The sequence below is a fragment of the Miniopterus natalensis genome, chromosome 13, assembly GCF_054644295.1.
Source record: "Miniopterus natalensis isolate mMinNat1 chromosome 13, mMinNat1.hap1, whole genome shotgun sequence".
In the NCBI taxonomy this organism is placed as follows: domain Eukaryota; kingdom Metazoa; phylum Chordata; class Mammalia; order Chiroptera; family Miniopteridae; genus Miniopterus; species Miniopterus natalensis.
This window is the reverse complement of record NC_142093.1, coordinates 34322703-34344486: the sequence shown is the minus strand read 5'-3', so window position 1 is coordinate 34344486 and position 21784 is coordinate 34322703. Positions and strand designations below refer to the sequence as shown.

The 21784-nt window shown below is 36.1% G+C and overlaps 1 protein-coding gene across 3 annotated transcripts in view; it reads left to right on the top strand.

The window, feature by feature from the left end:
• VPS54 (VPS54 subunit of GARP complex) overlaps positions 1 to 21784 on the top strand; it is a 66493-nt gene that overhangs the window by 43440 nt on the left and 1269 nt on the right. For 2 of the 3 annotated variants that reach the window (XM_016224200.2, XM_016224199.2), the window contains exons 15-21: positions 1914 to 1977; positions 3342 to 3447; positions 4340 to 4427; positions 4969 to 5090; positions 5201 to 5281; positions 15484 to 15591; positions 18109 to 18203. In XM_016224200.2, the coding sequence (XP_016079686.2) occupies positions 1914 to 1977; positions 3342 to 3447; positions 4340 to 4427; positions 4969 to 5090; positions 5201 to 5281; positions 15484 to 15591; positions 18109 to 18203 (664 nt within the window). Of the gene's footprint in view, positions 1 to 1913; positions 1978 to 3341; positions 3448 to 3704; positions 4262 to 4339; positions 4428 to 4968; positions 5091 to 5200; positions 5282 to 15483; positions 15592 to 18108; positions 18204 to 21784 lie in introns of those variants that run through there. The other variant, XM_016224201.2, reaches the window with a different exon arrangement.

Sequence of the window (21784 nt, the reverse complement as noted above, 5' to 3'; positions counted from 1 at the left end):
TGACTTTCCATTGTGTGAGGTACTGTACTGGATGACTAAGACAAGTTTTCTGTCCCTGAACAGCTCAGTCTTACAATCTACTGTCATGTAAACATAATGATTTTTTAATTAAAATGATATAATGTGAGTGAATTAACTGTGTGTTTTTTCCTGCAAAGTAAACTATTTACTTTCATTTCCTGTTTGAAGGATACTAACAGTAGAAGTTTCTCTACATACTGTGCTTCGGTTCCAGTCTTTTTTTCTTTCCTCAGAGAGAAGAAAGTATATGCTATTAGAAGTCCTTTAACACTTTACTAGTTTTTACCAAGTTAAGGGTCCTTGGTTATTATTTATCCACCATTCATTCATTGAGTTACTAGCTATTTGGCTAGGCATTGGGGAAATGAAGTTAGTTAATGGATAGCAGTTAATATTGATGCTTTGTTTTAAACACTTTACATTGTTATCTCATTTTCAGGTCTATGATGTAGTCACTGTTAGTATTCCCAATTAACAAATATGTGAACTGAGGCACAAAGAGGCTAAGCAACTTGCCTAAGGTTACATAGCTAGGAAGTGACAGAGCTGAGATCCAGATTCAGACAGACTGACTTTAGCGCCCTTTATCTTAACTGCTGTGCTATGCCTCTTCTCTGCAGTGTAGAGAATTGGTTAAGACACAGTCTCAGTCCTCAAAAAATTTATTCTGACATAGAGTGAATTGTGATTAGAAAGTGTATCACACTGAATTTCTTTAAAGAAGTGAGGAAGTAGACATTTAATGTGTAACGTAAGAATGTCTAAATCTGTAGAGATTTTTTATAAGAGCTTTTTTGAGCCAAACTGATGGCATGTGAGAAGCAAGATCTCAAATGCTTTAGTAAATGACAGTTTTGCACTTTTTTTTATACATTTGGAATTAAGGAAGGAATGTAAAGAAGATTATATGAAGGTGGGAGAAAGAAAAGTATAGGATAGTTAAGATTATGTGCTGTCTGGAGGGTGGTTTCCAAAAAGAGGCATTTCAAAGGTATGTTAACCTAGAAGTACAAGAACAATGGGCAGGTTTTGCTTAAGGTCAAGACAACCTTTTACTAGGAAAGTTACAGGCCTGAGGCATGACTACCCACCATGACCTGCCCAGGTTGGATTTTATGATCAGATCACTCTGTGGGGTTACTTTCTGTTTTGAACTTGTACATAGCCCCTTTATTATTCGCAAATGTCTTAGAGCTCAAAGGGGACTTGAAGCTTAGGGAAGCATGATGACTTACTCATGCTAATCTAATTTGGCTGATTCAGGACAATAATCCAGTCCACCTTTCTTTTCACCTCAACAGGATGAATTTTGTTTTATAATAAGAATTACCATATGCCGAAAATAAAGTAACTTCTGGATTAAAATCTTGAAAATTAAGTATATACTCTTTCTATGGAATATAGGAATTAACTTGCGTTTTAAGAATTATAATAAAAGACCACCAGTTGAAATGTTAGTTTTGTCTTTCCAAACTAATATATTTTTTGCTTTACTACTTACTGATCATTTGCCATGTGCCAGACCTAGAAGATAGTTTGTAATCATTATCTCTGTTGTTAACAACAACCCTGAAAGATAGATATTGTTATCCATGTTTAATTGATGTAGATATTGAGACTCAAATAAGTTAATTAATTGGCCCAAGGTCATGTGCCCAGTAATTGGCAGTACTGGAACTCAAATCCAAATCTCTCTGATTTCAAACTCAATATACTTTCTTTACTCTGTACGAAATTGCTTCCTAAGAAGTAGATATTTATTTTCAGAAATGGGACAGATTCAGGCCCTAAATAGGAACTATCGTATTGTTTTTTTTCCTAGTTTAAATTTTTCTGCAACATTGTTTCATTTTGTACCTTTGTCTTTCTTGTTTATTTGCTTTATTCCCTAGCTACAGAAGAAAGGAAACCAGCTGAAGTTCTCATTGTCGAGGGACAACAGTATGCTGTTGTTGGGTGAGTGACACATTTTTCTTTATTAGTTGAGTAAATTATTTAAAACATAGATCTTCTAATTCCCACTTGATGTGAATTGGAAATTTTGGGTTAACAATTTAAAACCAAAGATCCCTGGCTGGGTAGCACGGTTGGTTAGAGCATCCTCCCAGTGCACCAAGGTTGGTGGTTTGATCCCCAGGCAGGGCACATACAAGAAGCAACCAACAAATGCATAAATAAATGGAACAACAAATTGATGTTCTCTCTCTCTCCCTTTCTCTCTCTCTCTTCCCTTCTTTCCCCCTTCCTCTCTTATTCTAAAATCAATAATAATAATAATAATAATAAACATTCCAAAGAATTTAAAGTTCTCTTTTCTACTTCTGATATATCCTGTTAATGAGCTGACTTTCTCATCTTTGGAGAACCTTTTGTGACTGTTGATGTAAGAAATGTCCAAACCTATAGAGAATTTTTATATGAGTTTATTTGAGCGAAACTGATGACATATGCCAGGGAGCAAGATCTCAAATCCTCCAGAGAATAACAGTTTTGCAGCTTCTTTTATGTATTTGAAATTAAGGAGAGAGGGAAAGGAAGATTATATGTAGGTGGGAGAAAGCAAGGAGGAGGATGGGATTACAGGATAATTAACAAGATTTTATGCTCTCTTTAGGGTGGTTAGGCTTACATCAAAGGTGTGTTAACGTAGATGCACAGAAACAATGAATAGGGCTTGCTTAAGGCAAAGATAACCCTTTATGCCTGGGGCGTGATTACCCACCACGACCTGGCCAGTTAGGAACTTATGATCAGATCACCCTGTGAGATTACTTTCCAAAGGAACCTCCACCCCTTTTTTTTCCATCTACATGATTTATCAATAAACATCGTAGGGTATATGTTGATCTTAGAAGCCACAGTTGCTCTTTGATCTCACTGAGAAAATTTGGACTATTTTCCTGTCATTAATTCAACAATTATAATTGAGGACTTACTACATAATCAGTAACACTGGGTATCCTTTTTGTCAGTGTTTTTGAATTGGACAAAGAATAGAATACCTGCTTTATAGAAGACACTTACTTAATAAGGATGCTACACAGAGAGTCATGTGCCCACAGCACAAAATTTAAGGAGGTATTCTCAATGTCATGCAGGTACTGACCCTGCAATTACAAGATCCTGAAATTGAGTGCCTCCTTAATTTTGCACCCTAGGAATCTCTCTTGCCTGAGCCTCTAGTGGGTTCCTATTCTGCTGCACTTGTAGGTAAAACACGTAATTTAGCAGTTACCAAGATCACTGTTGATTTTTATGTACCAAATTGTTTGATTTTTCTTGCTTTGACTGCATAATGGATCATCTTTCTTTTCTTATAGAACTGTATTGTTGTTGATAAGAATTATCCTTGAATATTGCCAGTGTGTGGATAATATCCCATCTGTTACTACTGACATGCTTACTCGTCTGTCAGATTTACTGAAGGTAGGTATGATTTTACTCTGTTTTGAAAACATAGTTGGAAGAAGTAATTCTTTAGGGTGTGACTTATCTTCAGACTCTAAGACATTTCAAGGTTAAATTATCTTTAAGACATTAAATTTTGTGACATTTAATTATGGTTGAATCACATGTAACTGGAAGAAGGCCGTCTGCTTCCTTCTCACTCTGCACTTAGTGATTCCTCATTCACACATAGAGTTGTTAATGACATTGTAGACAGGAGGTGATTTGTTCGTTAGGTGCTGAACATGACTGAGGCCACTTAGGTCAAAAAACCTGGACTGGTTTCAAATGTGCATGGAAGGAATTCACTGAACTTTACAAAATTCATCTCACTAAGGTTAGAGATTTTTCTTAAATCATTCTTTCAGAACCATTGATGTAAAATAAAAATACGGTGATAGTTTTATTCTGCTACTTCATATTAACAGATGTTTTTAACTGCTAACATAAAGAAAAGGTTTCATTTTTTTCAAATGTCTGACCTATCAATTAATTCATTCCCAAAATTGAGTTGTCATATTTTAGTCCAGAAAGATTTTGTTACCCTTTTGAAAATAGGACTATCCAGTAAGAATGACTGAGGAAAATGACTGAAGTAGCTCTATGAATGCAAATTAAAGGTTAATTTCTGAACAATTGATTTTTAGAATTTCTCAACTTTCTGACAGTAAATATTATCATTTAGGAACATCCTTCCCCTCCTTTTTTGTCATTACATAAATAGATCCTAATTGCTCCTGCTAGAAAATTCATTTGGTCATTGAATGAGAGGAAAGAGGAATGCATTTTTTAGAACTGTTAACACATCGTTAGCATATGAAGAATAGTTTTTAATAAATTGTTGGATTTTTTTTTCTTCTTTCTTTGTTAGTACTTCAATTCAAGAAGTTGTCAGTTAGTTCTCGGAGCTGGTGCACTGCAAGTTGTTGGACTAAAAACAATAACTACGAAAAACTTGGGTATGGATTCTTGAATTTAATTCACTTGCTAAGGTGTTAAAATTATGTTACCATACTCGTTATCTTTTTAGTAGATGTCCTTGTGGCTCTAATCAAAGTAGCAAGTGCTTCTTTGCTCTTTTATGTATCACCATAATTGAAAAATTAATTTCTGGGGAAATGTTATGAGAAATTTCCACTTTAACAAGTATGGTATTTGGAAGTTGCCCCACTGTGGAAAATGTTAAGATGCTTTGTGTAAGGAGTACTTTGCTATGAAAAGTATCTGAATGTCAGAAGAGAAACAGTTGTGGTTCCTCATGCCAGTAATACAACTTGAATCCCTTTGGGAAGTCATCATGTTCATTACATTGTTCAGTACCAAATGATTTTCTTAAACAAAATGAAGTATGTTGCTTTCTGCCACAGAATTCTTCATTTATGAAATAAACTGGGGTCTGTATAAAATTATTGACTTTTTTACTTAATTTGATAGGTACTTAAAGTCAACTAATATCCTTTTTTGTTTCTCCATGATATCTACCACCCACCGGATCTTCAGCTCTTTCTTCACGATGTTTGCAGTTAATTGTGCACTACATTCCTGTGATTCGGGCTCATTTTGAAGCCCGACTGCATCCTAAGCAATATAGCATGCTTAGGCATTTTGATCATATCACTAAGGTACTTTTTCATATATTTTCTACTGGAGTTTCATAAATTTAATTCCTGAATTAAGTATTTTTTAGATGTACCCCGGGGGCTTTAAAATATAATGTTATTTTTCATCACAGGACTACCACGACCACATAGCTGAAATATCAGCTAAGCTTGTAGCGATAATGGATAGCTTATTTGACAAGCTGTTATCTAAGGTAATGATTTATATAAATTATTTGGCTTTGCTTAAAGGTGTTGTGACTTTTTCATAGTTGTCTAACAAATCAAATCCTTCAGAGTTTAGAAAAAAAATTAATAAAATCGTCAGATTGCCCAAATAATTAATATTTACTTCCTAAGGGGAGGGAGGGATGATTTCAAAGATGATAGAAACCCTATACAGAAGTAATTATATATTAGTTGCATTGACAAATTATGTACCTTCTTCAAAAACGGGTTTTAGTCTGAAAGCTTTCCAAAGACAGAACTTAGAGAATAAAAATCAAACTAGAGAAAAAAGTATATAAATTATTTGTGATAAAATGTGTTATTTTAACAAAAGCAGAGTCTGAGGTGTTCTATTATTTCCCTCATAGATAATCACTTTCATTGTTTGTTTGCTTCCCATTCCCTGTAGGTTATTAAAAGAAGCAGTGTTTTCCAAAGAATTCTCAATTATACTGGGAGGGTATCTTCAGAAAAATGTCACTTAATCAGCCCCAGTCATTTTTGCTCTATCTGTCCCTGTTTTGTTTCCGTAAGTTTTTCAGACATATCTTAGGGAGAAAGCAGAAATTTTATAACTTGAAAGTTTGAAGTTTACTTAGTTTATACTTTTGCCCAAGAGCATGTTTAAAGTAAGGCACTTTAATATGCTTTTCCTCCTACTTGTATCCTTTAGATTCTAAGATGGCAGGAGCAACAGGCACATAAAAATCATAAAAGGGCAAGATAAAGTGTTACCCACTCATGTACAGAGACATGTGCCTAAATCTCTACCGGTGAGAGTGAGAAAGGAGTGCTTGGAAGAAAAGATTGCATTTGTTTAATAGTTCTCAAATGTTCTGGTCACAGTACCCCTTTATGCTCTTAAAAATAATTGACCCCAAAGAGCTTTTATTTATGCAAATTGTACCTGTCAGTATATACCATGTTAGAAATTAAAACTAAGAAAAACTTAAAACACAAGAATATACAAACATACATTCCATTAGCCTTCAGAATGATGACATCATCACAAGTCATCTAAAAATCTCCAGTGTTCAATCAAGAGAGAATGAAAAACATAATAACATCTTAGTATTGTTATGAAAATGGTTTTTACCTCACAGATTCTCTGAGTCTCTGAGTCTCTGACTCCTAGATGCCCCCAGACACTTTGAGAACCTCTGGTGTAAGTACATAGATAGCATAGATGTTTTATGTTTCTTTTTTAAGAAGCTTAAGGAATTTATAGTTATGTGCAAATATACCTATATTATGATAAGCCTATTTCTAGTTTTGCAGGAGGAAAAATTATTACTATTTAGAAATTTTCTTTTCTTCATGGTTGCCAAGTACAGCTAAATTCAAAAGTAGTTCTATTCCACCAGTTTCCTTTTTGATACATGTATTCTTCCATGCACCAAAAGTCAATAAATAATGCATCGAGACTACCCTCAAGAAGTTTACTGTCTAATATGACAGAGGACTGTAAACACCTAACAATGTAGAATAAGGTAAATGTTAAATAGTGGAACTAGTAATAAGCTGTGGAATATAATGAAGCAAAACCAAATAAGTGCCAATACTCTTAAAACCCTGACTTTATTCTATCATTTTGGTCATCCAGAGTTTTTTTGTTTTTTTTAATCCTCACCTGAGGATATTTTTCCATTGCTTTTCAGAGAGAGTGGAAGGGGGAGAGAGGGAGAGAGAGAAACATCGATGTGAGAGAGGGACATTGATTGGTTGCCTCCCACATGTGCCCCAACTGGGCCTGGGATCAAGCCTGCATCCCAGGCGCAGTACCTGCCCTTGGCCAGAACCCAAGACATTTCAGTTCGTGGGCCAACACTCTAACCACTTAGCCAAACTAACTAGGGTCATCCAGAGATTCTGAATAAGAATTAGGACTGTGGCTAGACTTTTTCTCATTACAAATCATTTTATTTTATTTTGACAAAGAAAAATGAGGATTATTTAATGAGCTTCCCATATATTCATCACCTATATCTAATAGTCATTAACATTTTGCTTTTTTTTTGCTAAAATATTTTATAATATTTGAGGCTTTATGATATTTTATCTGTAAATACTTAAGTATGTATTTCTAAAAACTAAGGGCACTTTCTTATATAACCACTCTATCATATCACACCTAACAAAATTAACAATAATTTCTTTTTTTTAAAAAATCTTTATTGATTTCAGAGAGAAGAAAGGAGAGGGAGAGAGAGAGATAGAAACATCAATGATGAGAGAGTCATTGATTGGCTGCCTCCTGCATGCCCCCTACTGGGGATCGAGCCCGCAACCCAGGCATGTGCCCTGACAGGGAATCAAACCCTGATCTCCTGTATCCTAGGTCGATGCTCAACCGCTGAGCCACGCCCGGCTGGGCTGTTTATGCTTTTAGATATTAGGTATTTACCTAGTAGAAAAAGTACATCAATAACTATAAAGGAGGTAGAATATATAAAGTGTCATATGTGAACAATCAATTTAGTGCTATTGGAGCTTTTAATGCTTTAGAAGAAATATGTTGCCAGCTGGAAGGAGACCTGGGGAAGCTTTATGGATGAGGGATGCATATAAGGTTTGCTTTTAAAGATAGGTATGATTAGGACAAATGAAGTTGAGATGTGGAGCTACTCTGAAGTAACATCATGAACAGAGATGTTGGTAGGAATCATAAGAAGGAGGCTTAGTGTCAGGGTTTTAGAGTCAGGTAGACCTAAGTTCAAGTAACATGTTTGTCACACATTAGCTATTGAAGGACGTTGGGCAAATTATTAATCTCCTTAAGCCTCAGTTTCTCTCTCTAAATGGGGATTATAATAGAGTCTCATAACATTGTAGTGAGGATTGATGAGATAGTATATGTGAAGCACTTTTCTTTTATCATGTGTCTGACTATAGCAAGTTCCAGTAAATGTTGACTGCTAATGCTTTTGTAGTTAATAACAAAAGGTAAGCAATCTAGCTAATGCATTAAGGCAGGTGAACAGAGGAATGGGAGATATGTTAGAAAGATAGTGGAGAAATTTACTAGTGGAAAGTTAAGCAATTTAAGTCATGCTTATAGAGGTGTAATTTACATTCACTAAAATTCACTCTAAGTATATAGTTTGATAATTTTAATAAATGCATACAGTAGTGGAAATACCAGTGTCAAGATATAGAACAGTTCCATTACTGTTAAACATTCCCTTAGGTACTTTTGCAGTCAGTCCTCTCCCCACATCCCAAAACCTTGACAACTACTTATCTGATTTACATGTTTATGGTTTTACCTTTTCCAGAATGTCCTATAAATGGAATTTCACAAAATACAGCCTATTGTCCCAGGCTCCTTTCATTTAACATAATGCTTTTGAAATTCATGGATGTTGTAGCATGTATTAGTAGTAGTTTGTTCCTTTTTATGGTAAAGTAGCATCTATTGTATGGATGTACCACTATTTGTTTATCCATTCATTATTTGATAGACCTTTTGGGATATCTCTAGTTTTTGGCTTTTAGAAATAATGTTACTATAAACATTCATGTGCATATCTTTGCGTGGGCATTTGTTTTCATTTCTTTTATAGAAATACTTTGGAATAGATTGATGGTTGTATAGAAATGTAAAACTTTATAACTATGAAAAACTGCCAAATTTTTTCCCAAAGTAACTAACTATACCATTTTGTCTTCCTTCTTGTGATGTATAGGAGTTCTGGGTGATCATCTTCTTCACCAGCACTTTCTATTGTCTGTCTATTTTTAAATGTTAGTCCTCTAGTAGGTCTGTGTGGAGTGGTATCTCATTGTTTTTGTGTGTTTTGTTTTTTAAATATATCTTTATTGATTTCAGAGAGAGTGGAAGGGAGAGGGAGAGAGAGAGTTGAAACATCAATGGTGAGAGAGAGTCATCAATTGGCTGCCTCCTGCATGCCCCCAGCTGGGGATCGAGCCCGCAATCCGGGCATGTGACCTCACCGGGAATCGAACAGCGATCTCCTGGATCCTAGGTCCATGCTCAACCGCTGAGCCATGCCCAGCCAAGCCTCATTATGGTTTTAATTTACATGATGACTAATATGTTGAACATCTTTTCATGTGTCAATTTGCCATCCATATCTTTTATTTTTTTGGTAAAGTGTTCAAATTTTTTGCCAATATAAAAAAAATTGGGGCTGGCTCCCTTTGGAGCATGCCCTTGCCTTTCTTCCCCCTTTCTTTCTCATGCATGCTTTTCTCCTTAAGTTTTAAGGGTCCTCAGGAAACTTGCAACTGGGGGAGCAATGGGCAGCAGCAGGTTGTCCTAGGTTAATCCCCTGAACCTGTCTTCAAGGCCCCCTTTTCTCTGATTTTTCAGTGAGCCGGTGGCAGCCCTGCCTTGGCTCACTTCTGTCACTGTGACTTTTATTTCTCAGTAAGCCAAAGCAGCCTGCCTAGGCTCTCTCCTGTTACTTCTTCTATCCTTAGACCTTTCTTGTTTCACTGTCCCCAGCTTTAATAAATGTAATCTCAAAATAAAAAAAAAAAACTTTAAAAATATAAATTGGGCTTTTAAATCTTCTTGTTGAGTTATATACCCTGTATACAAACCTTTTATCAAATATGTATTTTGTATGTATTTTCTCCTAGTCCATGGCTTATCTTTTCATTTTCTTAATAGTGTTTTACAAAGAGCAGCTTTTAATTTTGATGAACTTCCGTTTATAATTTTTCTTCTTTTATTGTTCATGTTTCTTGTGTCCTAAGAAATTTTTGTATAACCCAAGTTACTAAGACATTTTCCACTACTTCTAGAAGTTTTATTGTTTTACGTTTTATATATAAGTCTGTGATCCATTTCTAGTTGATTTTTGTATATACAGTTGGCCCTTGAATAATGTGGGGGCTAAGAACACCCACCCCCTCCATAGTCAGAAATCAGCATAAACTTTAGACTCTGCAAAGCCTTAACTACCTTTGGCCCTTTGCATCTGCAGATTCCCAACCCTCTATCAAGAAGGCTGACCCTTGACAAACCAGGATTTTAAAAATCCATGAGTAAGCGCACCTGCTCAGTTCATACCCATGTTAAGGGACAACTGTAGTGCGAAGTATAAGTAAAAGATTTTTTTTTTTAATAGGTCTAGCACCTTTTCTTGAAAAGATTTTCTTTTCTTTATTGGCACTTTTGTAAAAAGAGTTTTTGTGTGTGTTTACTTTTGGACTCTCTTCTGTTCCATTGATCTATATTTCTGTCTGAACTACTGTAACATTCTAAGTCTTGAAATCAGGGAATGTGAGTCCTTGGATGTGAAACCTTCTCAGCATTCCCACCTTTCCTCCAGGGGTAACCAGCCTCTGCTTTGATTGGTGTAGGATCCTGGGCTTAAGGTGGTTTCCTTTCTTCCCTCTGGAACAGGTGTGTTTTGTTCCTACCCCTCACACAGTGACTCCAGGGATGAAAGAGTTTGATGCCTCTTCTCAGAGACTTAAGGTTTTTGCTTTGTATAAGAAGAGGGTTCAGAGAAGTAGGTGGCATTTGTTGCCTTTCCCTAGTGGTAGCCTCCTCCTGCTTGCATGTGCAGCTTGAGTGTGATGGTCTGTGGTCTCCTGCCCTGACCCCATTGTTGCTTGTGAGCACCTGCAGAAGACCCTTGTGAATGAGTGCAGACCTCTGTGGCTAGGGTTCTCACTTACTCTATGCTAGTCCCTTTTGCCTTTGAAAATTTGTTAAAATGTTAGTTGTTTTCTTATTTGCTTCTATGGTGATCATGTCTTCTTCCCATGCTCTGTCCAAAGCGAGACAGTTCCTTTGTCCTGTCTCTTCAGAGGGCCTTGCCACTCTTTGGAATTACTTCCTTTGGTTTCTGTGACTTCTGTTCTCTGATGAGTTTAAGAAGTTATGATTTATAAATTATTCCAGTTTATTCTTGTGGTTAGGATAGTAGCAACATGATCTTGCAGCTTTGTAAATTTTAAACAGAAGCAAAACCCAAAAGTTTTTAAACTAATGAGTCATATAATTGCATTTTAGAAGGATTAATCAGATAGTATGTAGAATGGATTTGAAGTATGTACTCTATTTGAAATAATTTTTTTTAAAGAACTTTAAATTTTATTTTTCAGTTACAGTTTACATTCAATCTTATTTTGTATTAGTTTCAGGTATGCACCATGGTTAGACAATCGTATACTTTACAAAGTGTTCCCCCCGATATTTCCAGTACCCACCTGGCACCATTCATAGTTGTTGCAATATTATTGACTATATTCCCCTATGCTGTACTTCACATCCCCATGACTATTTTGTAACTGTCAATTTACTACTTAATCCTTTCATCTCTTTCATTCAGTCTCCCAGCCTCCCTCTCATCTGGCAACCACCAGTCTGCTCTCTGTTCTATGAGTCTGTTTCACTTTTACTTACTTTTTTTCCTTTGAAGACTCAGCAGCCCAGGTGTGCTGCTACCGCTAAAATGTCCTTCACCCATGTTTCTGTATCATGTAATATCTGATTTCTGGAAAACCAACCAGCTTTTAGAAAGTTAACTCCCCAAAGGGACTTTCTCTGAATCATCTCTGTATATTCCAGCTAGCAGAGTATCTGACCCATTCATTCCAGTATATATGTACACATAAATACCTATATACTTATATTCAAACATGTGTGGATACACACACCCAAGAAAATATTTATTCAAAGTTTACTGTGTTCCAGGTAGTTTTAGTAAATGTTTGTTGAACAAATATCTGTACTCTTGAAAATGCTACTGCATTTTTTCAGGTGAGAATTGAAGGCCTCACCTAGGATGGTGTTTCTCAACTGAGACAATTTTGTCCCCCACAGGACATTCAGAAATGTTGGGAACATTTTAGGTTGTCACAATTTGGGAATGGGTTGATATGGTAACTAGTGAGTAGAAGCCAAGAGTATTGCTGAATGTCCTACAATATGCAGGTGGCACTTGCAACAAAGAATTATCTAGCCGCAACGTCAGTAGTGTTGAGGGTGAGAAACTCTTACCTAGAGTGATAACTAATGTGCAAAATAATTTGAAAGTGCATTTGATGGGACTTAGTCACTGATTCTGTACAAGGAAACAAGGAAAAGTAGGAATAAAAACTGAGTTGGAGACTTTAAATCTGTGACCAGGAGGATTGTAAAACCAGCAATAGTCATTGAAACAGGTAAGAAGAGCAGGTTTGAGGAAGATCATGGTAAATTTAGCTTTGGAATAGAACGTCTAGGAAATGTGTGACTTAAACTCAATAAGGTGGTTTATGACTAGAGATTTATTAGAAGTCACGAGATTGATAAAAGAGAAAAGAGGGGAAGATAAGCCAGGAGGAGACAAAAAAGAGGAAGGTTAGTAGGGAGCAACCAGGAAAGCATTGTGCTACATGAGGATAGTGTTTCAAGTGTGTGAAATACTGCAGAGCAATGAGGAAGGGGAACTAGAAGAGTTACTAAATCTGGAAGTTAAAACATCTTTAGTGATTTTTCCAGAGAGAAATTTCAGAAGCTTGTTTATAGTGGGGGAGTGTGGTTTGGGTGGTTGCGAGAACCAAATTTTAAGGGTTGAGAATAAAGTGGTACAGTATCAAGTTTAGGTGACTGAAATTATGAGATTGGGGTAGGTAAGATGGAAAGAATAGTATCTTTAGGGAAAGCAGGGATCAAGGAAGGTTTTAGGGGGCTTTTCAGTTTCCTAGGGCTGCCAGAAAAGTTACCACAGACTGAGTGGCTTAAAAGGACAGAAATTTATTCTCTTATAGTTTTGGAGGCTAGAAGTCCTAAATCAAAGCATTGCCAGGCCATGCTTCCTCTGACGGTTCTAGTGAAGAATCCTTCCCTACCTCTTTCTGGCTTCTAGGGCTTGCTGTCAGTTGTTGGCATTCCTGGGCTTATAGATGCATCACTTCAGTCTCTGCCTCTGTCCTCAGATGGATGTCTTCCCTCTGTGTGTCTCTGTGTCAAAATTTCCTTCTCATTTCTTTTATAAAGTCACCAGTCAGTGGATTTAGGGCCCATCTAATCCAGTATGACCTCATGAGTTTCAGAGTAGGTATAATTTTGGAGAGATACCATTCATTCCAATACAGGTGGGTAGTTAAGATAAGAGGATATTACCATAATGAAATGCCACTTCATATCCACTAGGATGGCTAAAGTAAAAAAGACAGCCCAGCTGGCCTGGCTCAGCAGTTGATCATTGACCTATGATGCAGGAGATCGAGGTTCGATTCCTGGTGAAGGCACATGCCCGGGCTTGATCCCCAGTAGGGGGTGTGCAGGAGGCAGCCAATCAATAACTCTATCATCATTGATGTTTCTGTCTACCTCCCTCCCTCTTCCTCTCTCTGAAATCAATAAAGACATATCTAATAATAAATAAATAAAAACTAAAAAGACACAATAACAAGTGTCAGTGAGGATACGGAGAAACTGGAACCCTCATACACTGCTAGATGGGATTGTAAAGTGGTGCAGCCACTTTGGAAAACATTCTGGCATTTCCTCAAAAGGTTAAACATAAAGTTACCATATGACCCAGTAGTTCCACTTCTAGGTATGTACCCAAGAGAATTGAAAAAACTTCATCCACACAGAAAAAACTGTCCATGCTTGTTCATAGCATTATTATTCATAATAGCCAAAAAGTGGAAATAATCCTAATGTCCATAAATTGGTGATTGGATAAAATATGGCATAGTTATACAATGGAATATAATGCAGCCATAAAAATGATGAAGTACTGACACATCCTACAACATGGAGGAACCTTAAAAGCTTTATGCTAAGTGAAAGGAGCCAGTCATAAAAAGCCACATATTGTATGATTTCGTTTATTGAGATTAGTGGTTTCCAGGGGCTAAGGAGAAGGAGGAATAGGGAGGACTGTTAATGGATATGGGGTTTCTTCCTGGGGTGACGAAAATGTTTGGAAATTAGTGGTGATGGTTGTGTAACTATGAGTTTACAAAAAACCAGTTAGCTGTACACTTTAAAAGGGTAAGTTTTATGGTATGTGAATTATGTCTTATAGCTGTTATTAATAAAAGTAAGGGGATGTTTGATATGTTTCTAGGCTGAAAAGAGACAAACCCTTGGGTGGTCACAATTTTGTTTATCTTGGTCCAGTCACATGATGACTTCTACATGATTATGCTACAGCAGTATATTGGAGCTCATCATTTTAATAAACTATGTACGATTAGTACATTTATAATATATTTAGCCCAAATATGTCTTAAAAATGGAATATAATTTAAACTGTGAATTCTAAAATATGGACCAGAAGGTGATTATCTAAATTGTACCAGGTTGTTGTTCTAAATGAAAGAATAATAAAATGAGTTTACCTAAGTTTAAATTTTCAGTATAGATTGTTGTGGAAAGTGTATTCCCTTAACCTTAGTTAGGGTAAATATGATTACTCTATTGGCCTACCTACAAAAGAAAAATAACATTTTAATTCTACCAGAGTTATATTGATTTCAGAATGATCATGTTGGTACATTCTTAAAATCATGTTTTAAAAATAATCTGTTAATTTGGAGAACCTACTTTAATGATTCATTATTGTATATTGCGACAGATTAGTAGCTAACATTTTTTGAGTACTTACTTTGTATGGAGCACTGTTTTCTTGGTTAGGAGCCATCTTTTATTTTTTTTATTTTTTCACTTTCTTAAAATATATCTTTATTGATTTCAGAGAGAGGAAAGGAAAGGGATAGAGAGATAGAAACATCAATGATGAGAGAGCCATTGATCGGCTGCCTCCTGTACGCCCCTGACTGGGGATTGAGCCCGCAACCCGGGCATGTGCCCTGACTGGGAATCAAACCCCGATCGCCTAGATCCTGGGCCAACGCTCAACCGCTGAGTCATGCCCGGCCGGGCAGGAGCCATCTTTTAAAATCCTCACCGTAAGCCCTTTGAGATGTAGAGAAATGAGGTAACTTGCCCAGTGTTACCTAGCTAAGAGCTGGAAGAGCTAGGATTTGAACCCAGGCAGGCCATCTTAAGGAAGGCAGCCTATGTTCTTAGCCACAAGGTCATGCTGGCTCTCTCAAAGTAGATTAGGATATTTAATGAAAAGTTATTGAGATTTTCATGACTAGCTCAGATCACAGTTGAGTGTGAGCTTGAGCACCGTATTAGACTTGTAGGGGAAGAAAACATTTGTCTGTGAGTACATTAACAGCTCTCATTATTTTTCTCTGTCAGTATGAGGTGAAAGCTCCGGTTCCTTCTGCCTGTTTCAGGAATATTTGTAAACAAATGACAAAAATGCATGAAGCTATAATTGATCTCCTTCCAGAAGAGCAAACACAAGTGAGTAGTAATTCCTAAAACTCCTTTTTTATATATAATATATAATGTGCATGTAGAATTAGAGTGTTTTACATACTTTTGGCACAGTTAAGCTTAGTTCATGTTCTAATATGATTATAATTTTTTTCAGTTATATTGACTTAGGGAATATGAATAAAAATTTCTGATTTCAAAGTGCTCCTTACTCTGACAGGTCAGAGCAATGATAGCTTTGTTACATGGTCAGCAGTTCTCAAAAGCACATTTTCCATTTGTCCATTGAGTATCAGAGATCCCAGATTCTACTTACACTATTCATTATGTTATTAACTTGAAAATCAGAGTTGGCATTTATCAATGAATACAAATTATGATACTCATGGTGCTTATAATCCAGACTGGATAGGAGAGGAATTAGTGATAGAGTTAATAATGAGATGGCACATATAGTGACTCAGTCAATATGTCTTATCATTAATATTTATTAAATCAGTATAAATGAATAGGCACAAACCAGGAAAAAGCAAAATGGGTAGTCTTTAGCACCTTTCACCTATGAAGTATCCACCCTGCCCCTACTGTCTTTGTCTACAGAAGCATTATCACAGAGTTCTCTTCACTCTTTTGGGTTTTTTTTTTTAATAGAAGAAAGTTTATTTAGAAAGTCACAGAGGTAGAAAAAGTGAGCCATAGAAGAAATAAGCTCAGGAAATAAGTTACAGAGGCAAAAGATGGGCCCTAGGAGCTTAGGAGGAGAGAGGCCAGGAAAATGCACCTGGGGGACGGGGGCAGGGAAATGCACTGGTTTGTGTGGGAGAGACAGAGAGCACCCTCTTTACTCTTTAGTGACATTCTTACTCCCCACTTCCCTTGGTTCCCTCTCCTAGTACTTCAAGGTTGCAGTATTCCTTTTTTTTTCAGTCTTCTTTACCCACTTTAGCTTGTACCCGATATACAGGTGATGTCATTCAAGCTCGTTGTAGAATGATACAGTGTTATAATACAGTCCTAGTTGTTTATGACATATAAACTTAACTTTCACTGGGATTTTCGCTTTTCAGACAAGTTTGTTATTTTGGTTTGTCTCTAATTGGTCAATGCATGAAAATGGTATTTGGGAGCAAGGGTAGCTTTCTTAGTGACTCTTGCCTACTCTTACTTCTGCTAGTCTCCTTTCCCATGCCACTTCAGATTTCCATCTTATATAGTATCACCGTTCATGCTTCCCTAAGTTTTCAATTTCATGTCAGTACTGTCACTTGAATACCAGTAATTCCACAAAACTTTTCCATAGGTATCTTTATGCATATTTTTCCCATAGAAAATATACATTATTCCACAAAACAGTTTCCATAGATTAATTGTATATAATTTCAGGTCAGGTATTTCCCAAAGAATTATTGAGCCATTGCATTAAAAAGTGTGCCTGCAGGAGCAATAAAATACTTTCAGGTAATTTTATCAGGTTGGAAAGATAAAGGTGTCTTTGCCTCTACCACTGAGTTTTTTTTGTTTTCTCTATCAAGTTCTTAGTTAATATATTACAGAATTCTCCATTTCTTTTTACCTGTCATGATATATACCACTTACATATCTCAGAGGATTTCTTCTAAGGGGCAGAAAGGCAGTACAGTAAGTCATATCGCTAAAAGAAATAATACTGAAAAGGGGAAAAGAGCTTTTATTCAGCTAAGGACAAAAACTATACTGAAATAGCAATAAAATATTTTCAAGGGAGCATTTTAAAAATATATGCCAATCAGGAAGAGTCAGAAAGCCTCAATAGGTCGATAACTGCTGATGAAGTTGAAGCAGCAATCAAAGGGCTCCAAGCACACAAAAGCCCTGGCCCGGATAGCTTCACAAAGAATTTATACACCCCTATGTTCGTAGCAGCGCAATTTATAATAGCTAAGATCTGGAAACAGCCCAAGTGCCCATCAGTAGATGAGTGGATAAAAAAGCTGTGGCACATTTACACCACGGAATACTATGCAGCTATAAAAAAGAAGAATCGTTTATCCCTTGGCACAGCATGGAGGGAACTAGAAAGTATTATGCTAAGTGAAATAAGCCAGTCAGAGAAAAACAAGTACCACATGATCTCATTTATATGTGGAATATAAGAAACAAAATAAACTGATGAACCAAGTGGATCCAGAGACATAGAAGCATGAAACAGACTGAGGGATCTCAGAGGGAAGGTGGGGTGGGAGGAGTGGGTGGGGAGAGATTAATCAAAGAACTTACATGTTTATAAGCATAACCCGTGGACACAGACATTGGTCTGGGGAAAGCCTGGAGGTGGGATGGATGCAGGCTGGAGGGGAATCAATGGGGATAAAAAGGGGACATCTGTAATATTTTCAACAATAAAGATAAAGAAACTTAAAAATTAAAAAAATAATTTAAAAAAAAAGTATATGCCAAAACAAAGGCTATTTAAAATTTTTTTCTGATTTGACATTGATAACTTCAGATGCTTTTGTCTTCTATTTCAGTAGAGCTTTAAGAAACTTAGTTTTCTTTCTTTTCCAGATGTTGTTTTTAAGAATTAATGCAAGTTACAAACTCCACTTGAAAAAGCAGTTATCTCATTTAAATGTGATAAATGATGGAGGACCTCAAAATGGGTATGTTTTCAAAATATTTTTACCACATACTCCCATATTGAATTGATTGATCGGTTTCATTCATTATGCTATCCTTTTCCACTGCAGTCATGCTGGGGCCCCAAAATTATAGAATCGGCAACCTTTTGCTTTTTTCCTCTGTGGAGATGATATATATCTATGTCTGTCTACCTGCGTTAAAGTGTTTTATAAATGGTCAATTACTTACCTGACCTTATATGTCTGTTTTGAGGCAGTGGGGGTTAGTAGCACCTCCTTAGGTTACCCCATAGTCTTCCCCTATCTGGATAGGACTCAAAGTCCTACTTTGTAGCTGTGTCACCATGAGAAAGCCTCTTCCTTACTTATGAAACGAGGATAAAGTTTGCCTAATTCCTTCATAGGGTTACAAAAAACAAGTGTAAGTGTGAATATGTACACACTTTATCATAAGCCATTGAACAAATTGCATGTACTGGTGAAATAAATCATGTAGTATATAAGAGAAAACAGGATTTAGAATAGGAAAACTTGTTCTTCCACTTACTATGTAACTGGGCAGATCACTTACCCTCTCTGAGCTTCAATTTTCTTTGATTTGAAAATAGGGATGATGGTGAAAAGCAGGTGGCTCAGCTGGTTGGAGCATCATCCCGTACACCAAAGGGGCACATACCTAAGTTGAAGGTTTGATCCCTGGTTGGGCACATACGGGAGGCAACCAGTTGATGTTTCTCTCTCACATTGATGTCTCCCCCCCCCTTCTCTCTAAAAATCAATAAAAATATATCCTTGGGTGAGGATAAAAAAAAGTTCTGTCACAGGATTTTTGTGAAGAGCAATGTAGATAAAGAAAGATACGGGGAAAAGATTATACAAAATGCAGTGATAACGTAGTTATACCTTAATATGATTTCCTTAGTGTGTTACCTGTTCCATTGATTTTTAGAAATAAAATATTTTATTCCTTATTAAAGGAGTTTCAGGCTTAAATGTCAAACTTACAGGAACAAATGAAAAATGTATTTTAGAGTCAGAATTTGGCCTTACCCTTAAAAAGAAGTACACTAAACTGATTTTGCAAAAAACTATTTGGAAGTTTCAGACTGCTGAATCTGTCAGCCAGGCTGAAATTAGTTTTATACAAAAACCTGATTCTCTCCCTTATTACCTGGTTCTTCTGTTTTCTTTTTTAAAGAATTCTTTGTTTTCAAAAATTTCAAAGCCACAGAAGTATTCAAAGTTAGTATAATGAACACTAGATACCTCTCAGAGACTCTTCAAAAAGAACTAATACTTTTATGCCCCACTCCACCCTTCTACTTTTATTCCCATAATTAAATCTGGGTTGGTGGTTTTTCTCAGACCAGTAGGTCTGAAGCATCCAGTGTAACTCATTACCTAGTATTATCTTTGGTAATATAGTTATTTGGAGGTCAGTACAACCTTAGAGTCTATCTTCACTGTCAGGTACTTTTTTTTTCTTTAATCCTTACCCAAGGATATGTTTCTATTGATTTTTAGAGAGAGCGGGAAGGAGGAAGAGTGGGGGAGGGAGGGAGAAAGAAACATCAATGTGCGAGAAAAGAAACATGGATCAGTTGCCTCTTTTTTGGTGTATGGGATAACGCTCCAACCAACTGAGCCACCCAGCCAGGGCTCCCACTGTCACGTACTTTTAAAGACACTAATTCTGTGTAAGTCGATTCATGTCTTTGAGTGATCCCTTGAAAGATAGAATTACCTGAAAATTAACCTTTAGACTTTAGCCAGAGACATACTACGCTATCTGCTTAAAAGGAATTTTTGTTCCTGTAATGACTCTAAAAATGTATTTTCTTTCTTTTTCTTTTTTCAAAGTGAAATTCATGTAACGTAAAATGAACTGTTTTATGGTTAACTCAATGGTACTTAATGCATTCACAACCACCACTTCCGTGCCATCACCACCTGTTTACTTCTAAACATTTTTACTTCCTCATGAGGAATTAAGCCGTTGTCCCTATTCCTCCTCCTCAGTATTGTACTGTTTCTTTTTAATGTGATTTTCTCTAAGATATTTTAGAAATACAGAGACATATAGAGAATATTTGTATTCCTGCTTCTTAGAATTGATCATTTTTAACATTTGTCATTTTCACTTGACAAATTGTTTTATGTTTTTAAAAAATGGCATTCATTCCAAATGAAGCTGAAGAACCCTTTGACCATATCACTAGTCTTACTCTCTTCCCCCCAACCCTTAGGCAATATTTCTAGTAAATTTGGTCTATACCCTTTAAGTCCTTCTCATTTATTATCTGTCTTTAAAAAAATATGTAGTACTGTTTTATAAATTTAACTTATTTATATAGCTTATTATACATATTCTGCTTGCTTTTTCCATTTAATATTGTTACTGATTTAACTATATAGATATATATAAATTATCCATAGTCTGACAGCTTTATTGTATTGTCCCCTATATTTAACGTATCCATTTTCCCCGAATGACAGATTTCTAGGTCAGTACTTTTTCCGTTACAAACATGCCACAGTGAAGATCTTTATACACATCTACTGGTTTGACCATTTATTTTACAAGTGGATTAGAGCACATGTATATTTCCACTCTACTAGGTATTGCCAGAATGTTCTGCAGAATGGCTGTACCAAGTTTACACTCCCACCATTTTTCTGTGTCTTGCCAACATTTGCTGTTAAGATTTTTTGTTGCCACTCTGGTGGAAGACAGTGGTATTTTATTTTGATTTGTTTTTCCTAATGTTTATTATCTTTTCATATATTTATTAGTTATTCAGAGGTTCTCATCTTGTGATTTTTTTCTGTTCACATTCTTTGGCCATTTTTCTCGAGTATCATCTTTTTCTTGTTGATTTTAGATGTTATCATATGCCTTCAAACTAATCCTTTATTGGTTATATATGTTGCAAATGTCTGGTTTTATGTTCTCTTTGATCAGCTTTTCAGTTTTGATGTAAAACATTTTCAGTACACTTTCTCATATAGATTGTAGTGTTTATTATATTTTATTATTTTTTATTTATTTAATTTTAATCCTCACCCAAGGATTTTCTTTTTCATTGCTTCTCAGAGAGAGTGGAGGGAGATAGAAACATTGATGTGAGAAAGACACGTCAATTGGTTGCCTCTTACCTGGGCAAGGGATTGAGCCTGCAACCGAGGTATGTGCCTTTAGTCAGAATTGAACCCAGGACTCTTCAGTCCACAGGCTGATACCCTAACCACTGAGCCAAACTGGCTAGGGGCACTATTGATATTTTAGAATGCAGATTTATGTTAATTTTGTTTAATTTTTAATGTAGGGATCTTGCCTTAGAAAAGCTGTTCTTTTTTGAACCACTGCTGTCAGTTTCATTGTACTTACTGACCATATTATCACAAGAAGCATGACAATTTAGAATTTTTTATAGATTTTAAAGAATCCAGAATTAGATGAATTTCAAACAAAAAATATGGTCCTTCGTAAATACTCCCATGTGATAAAAGGTGAAACATTAAGTACATAAGTCCAAAGGTATTTATAAATTAGACTGTAGTACAAATATTAAGGGTAAATACCTTTGCCCTAAGGTAGTCCA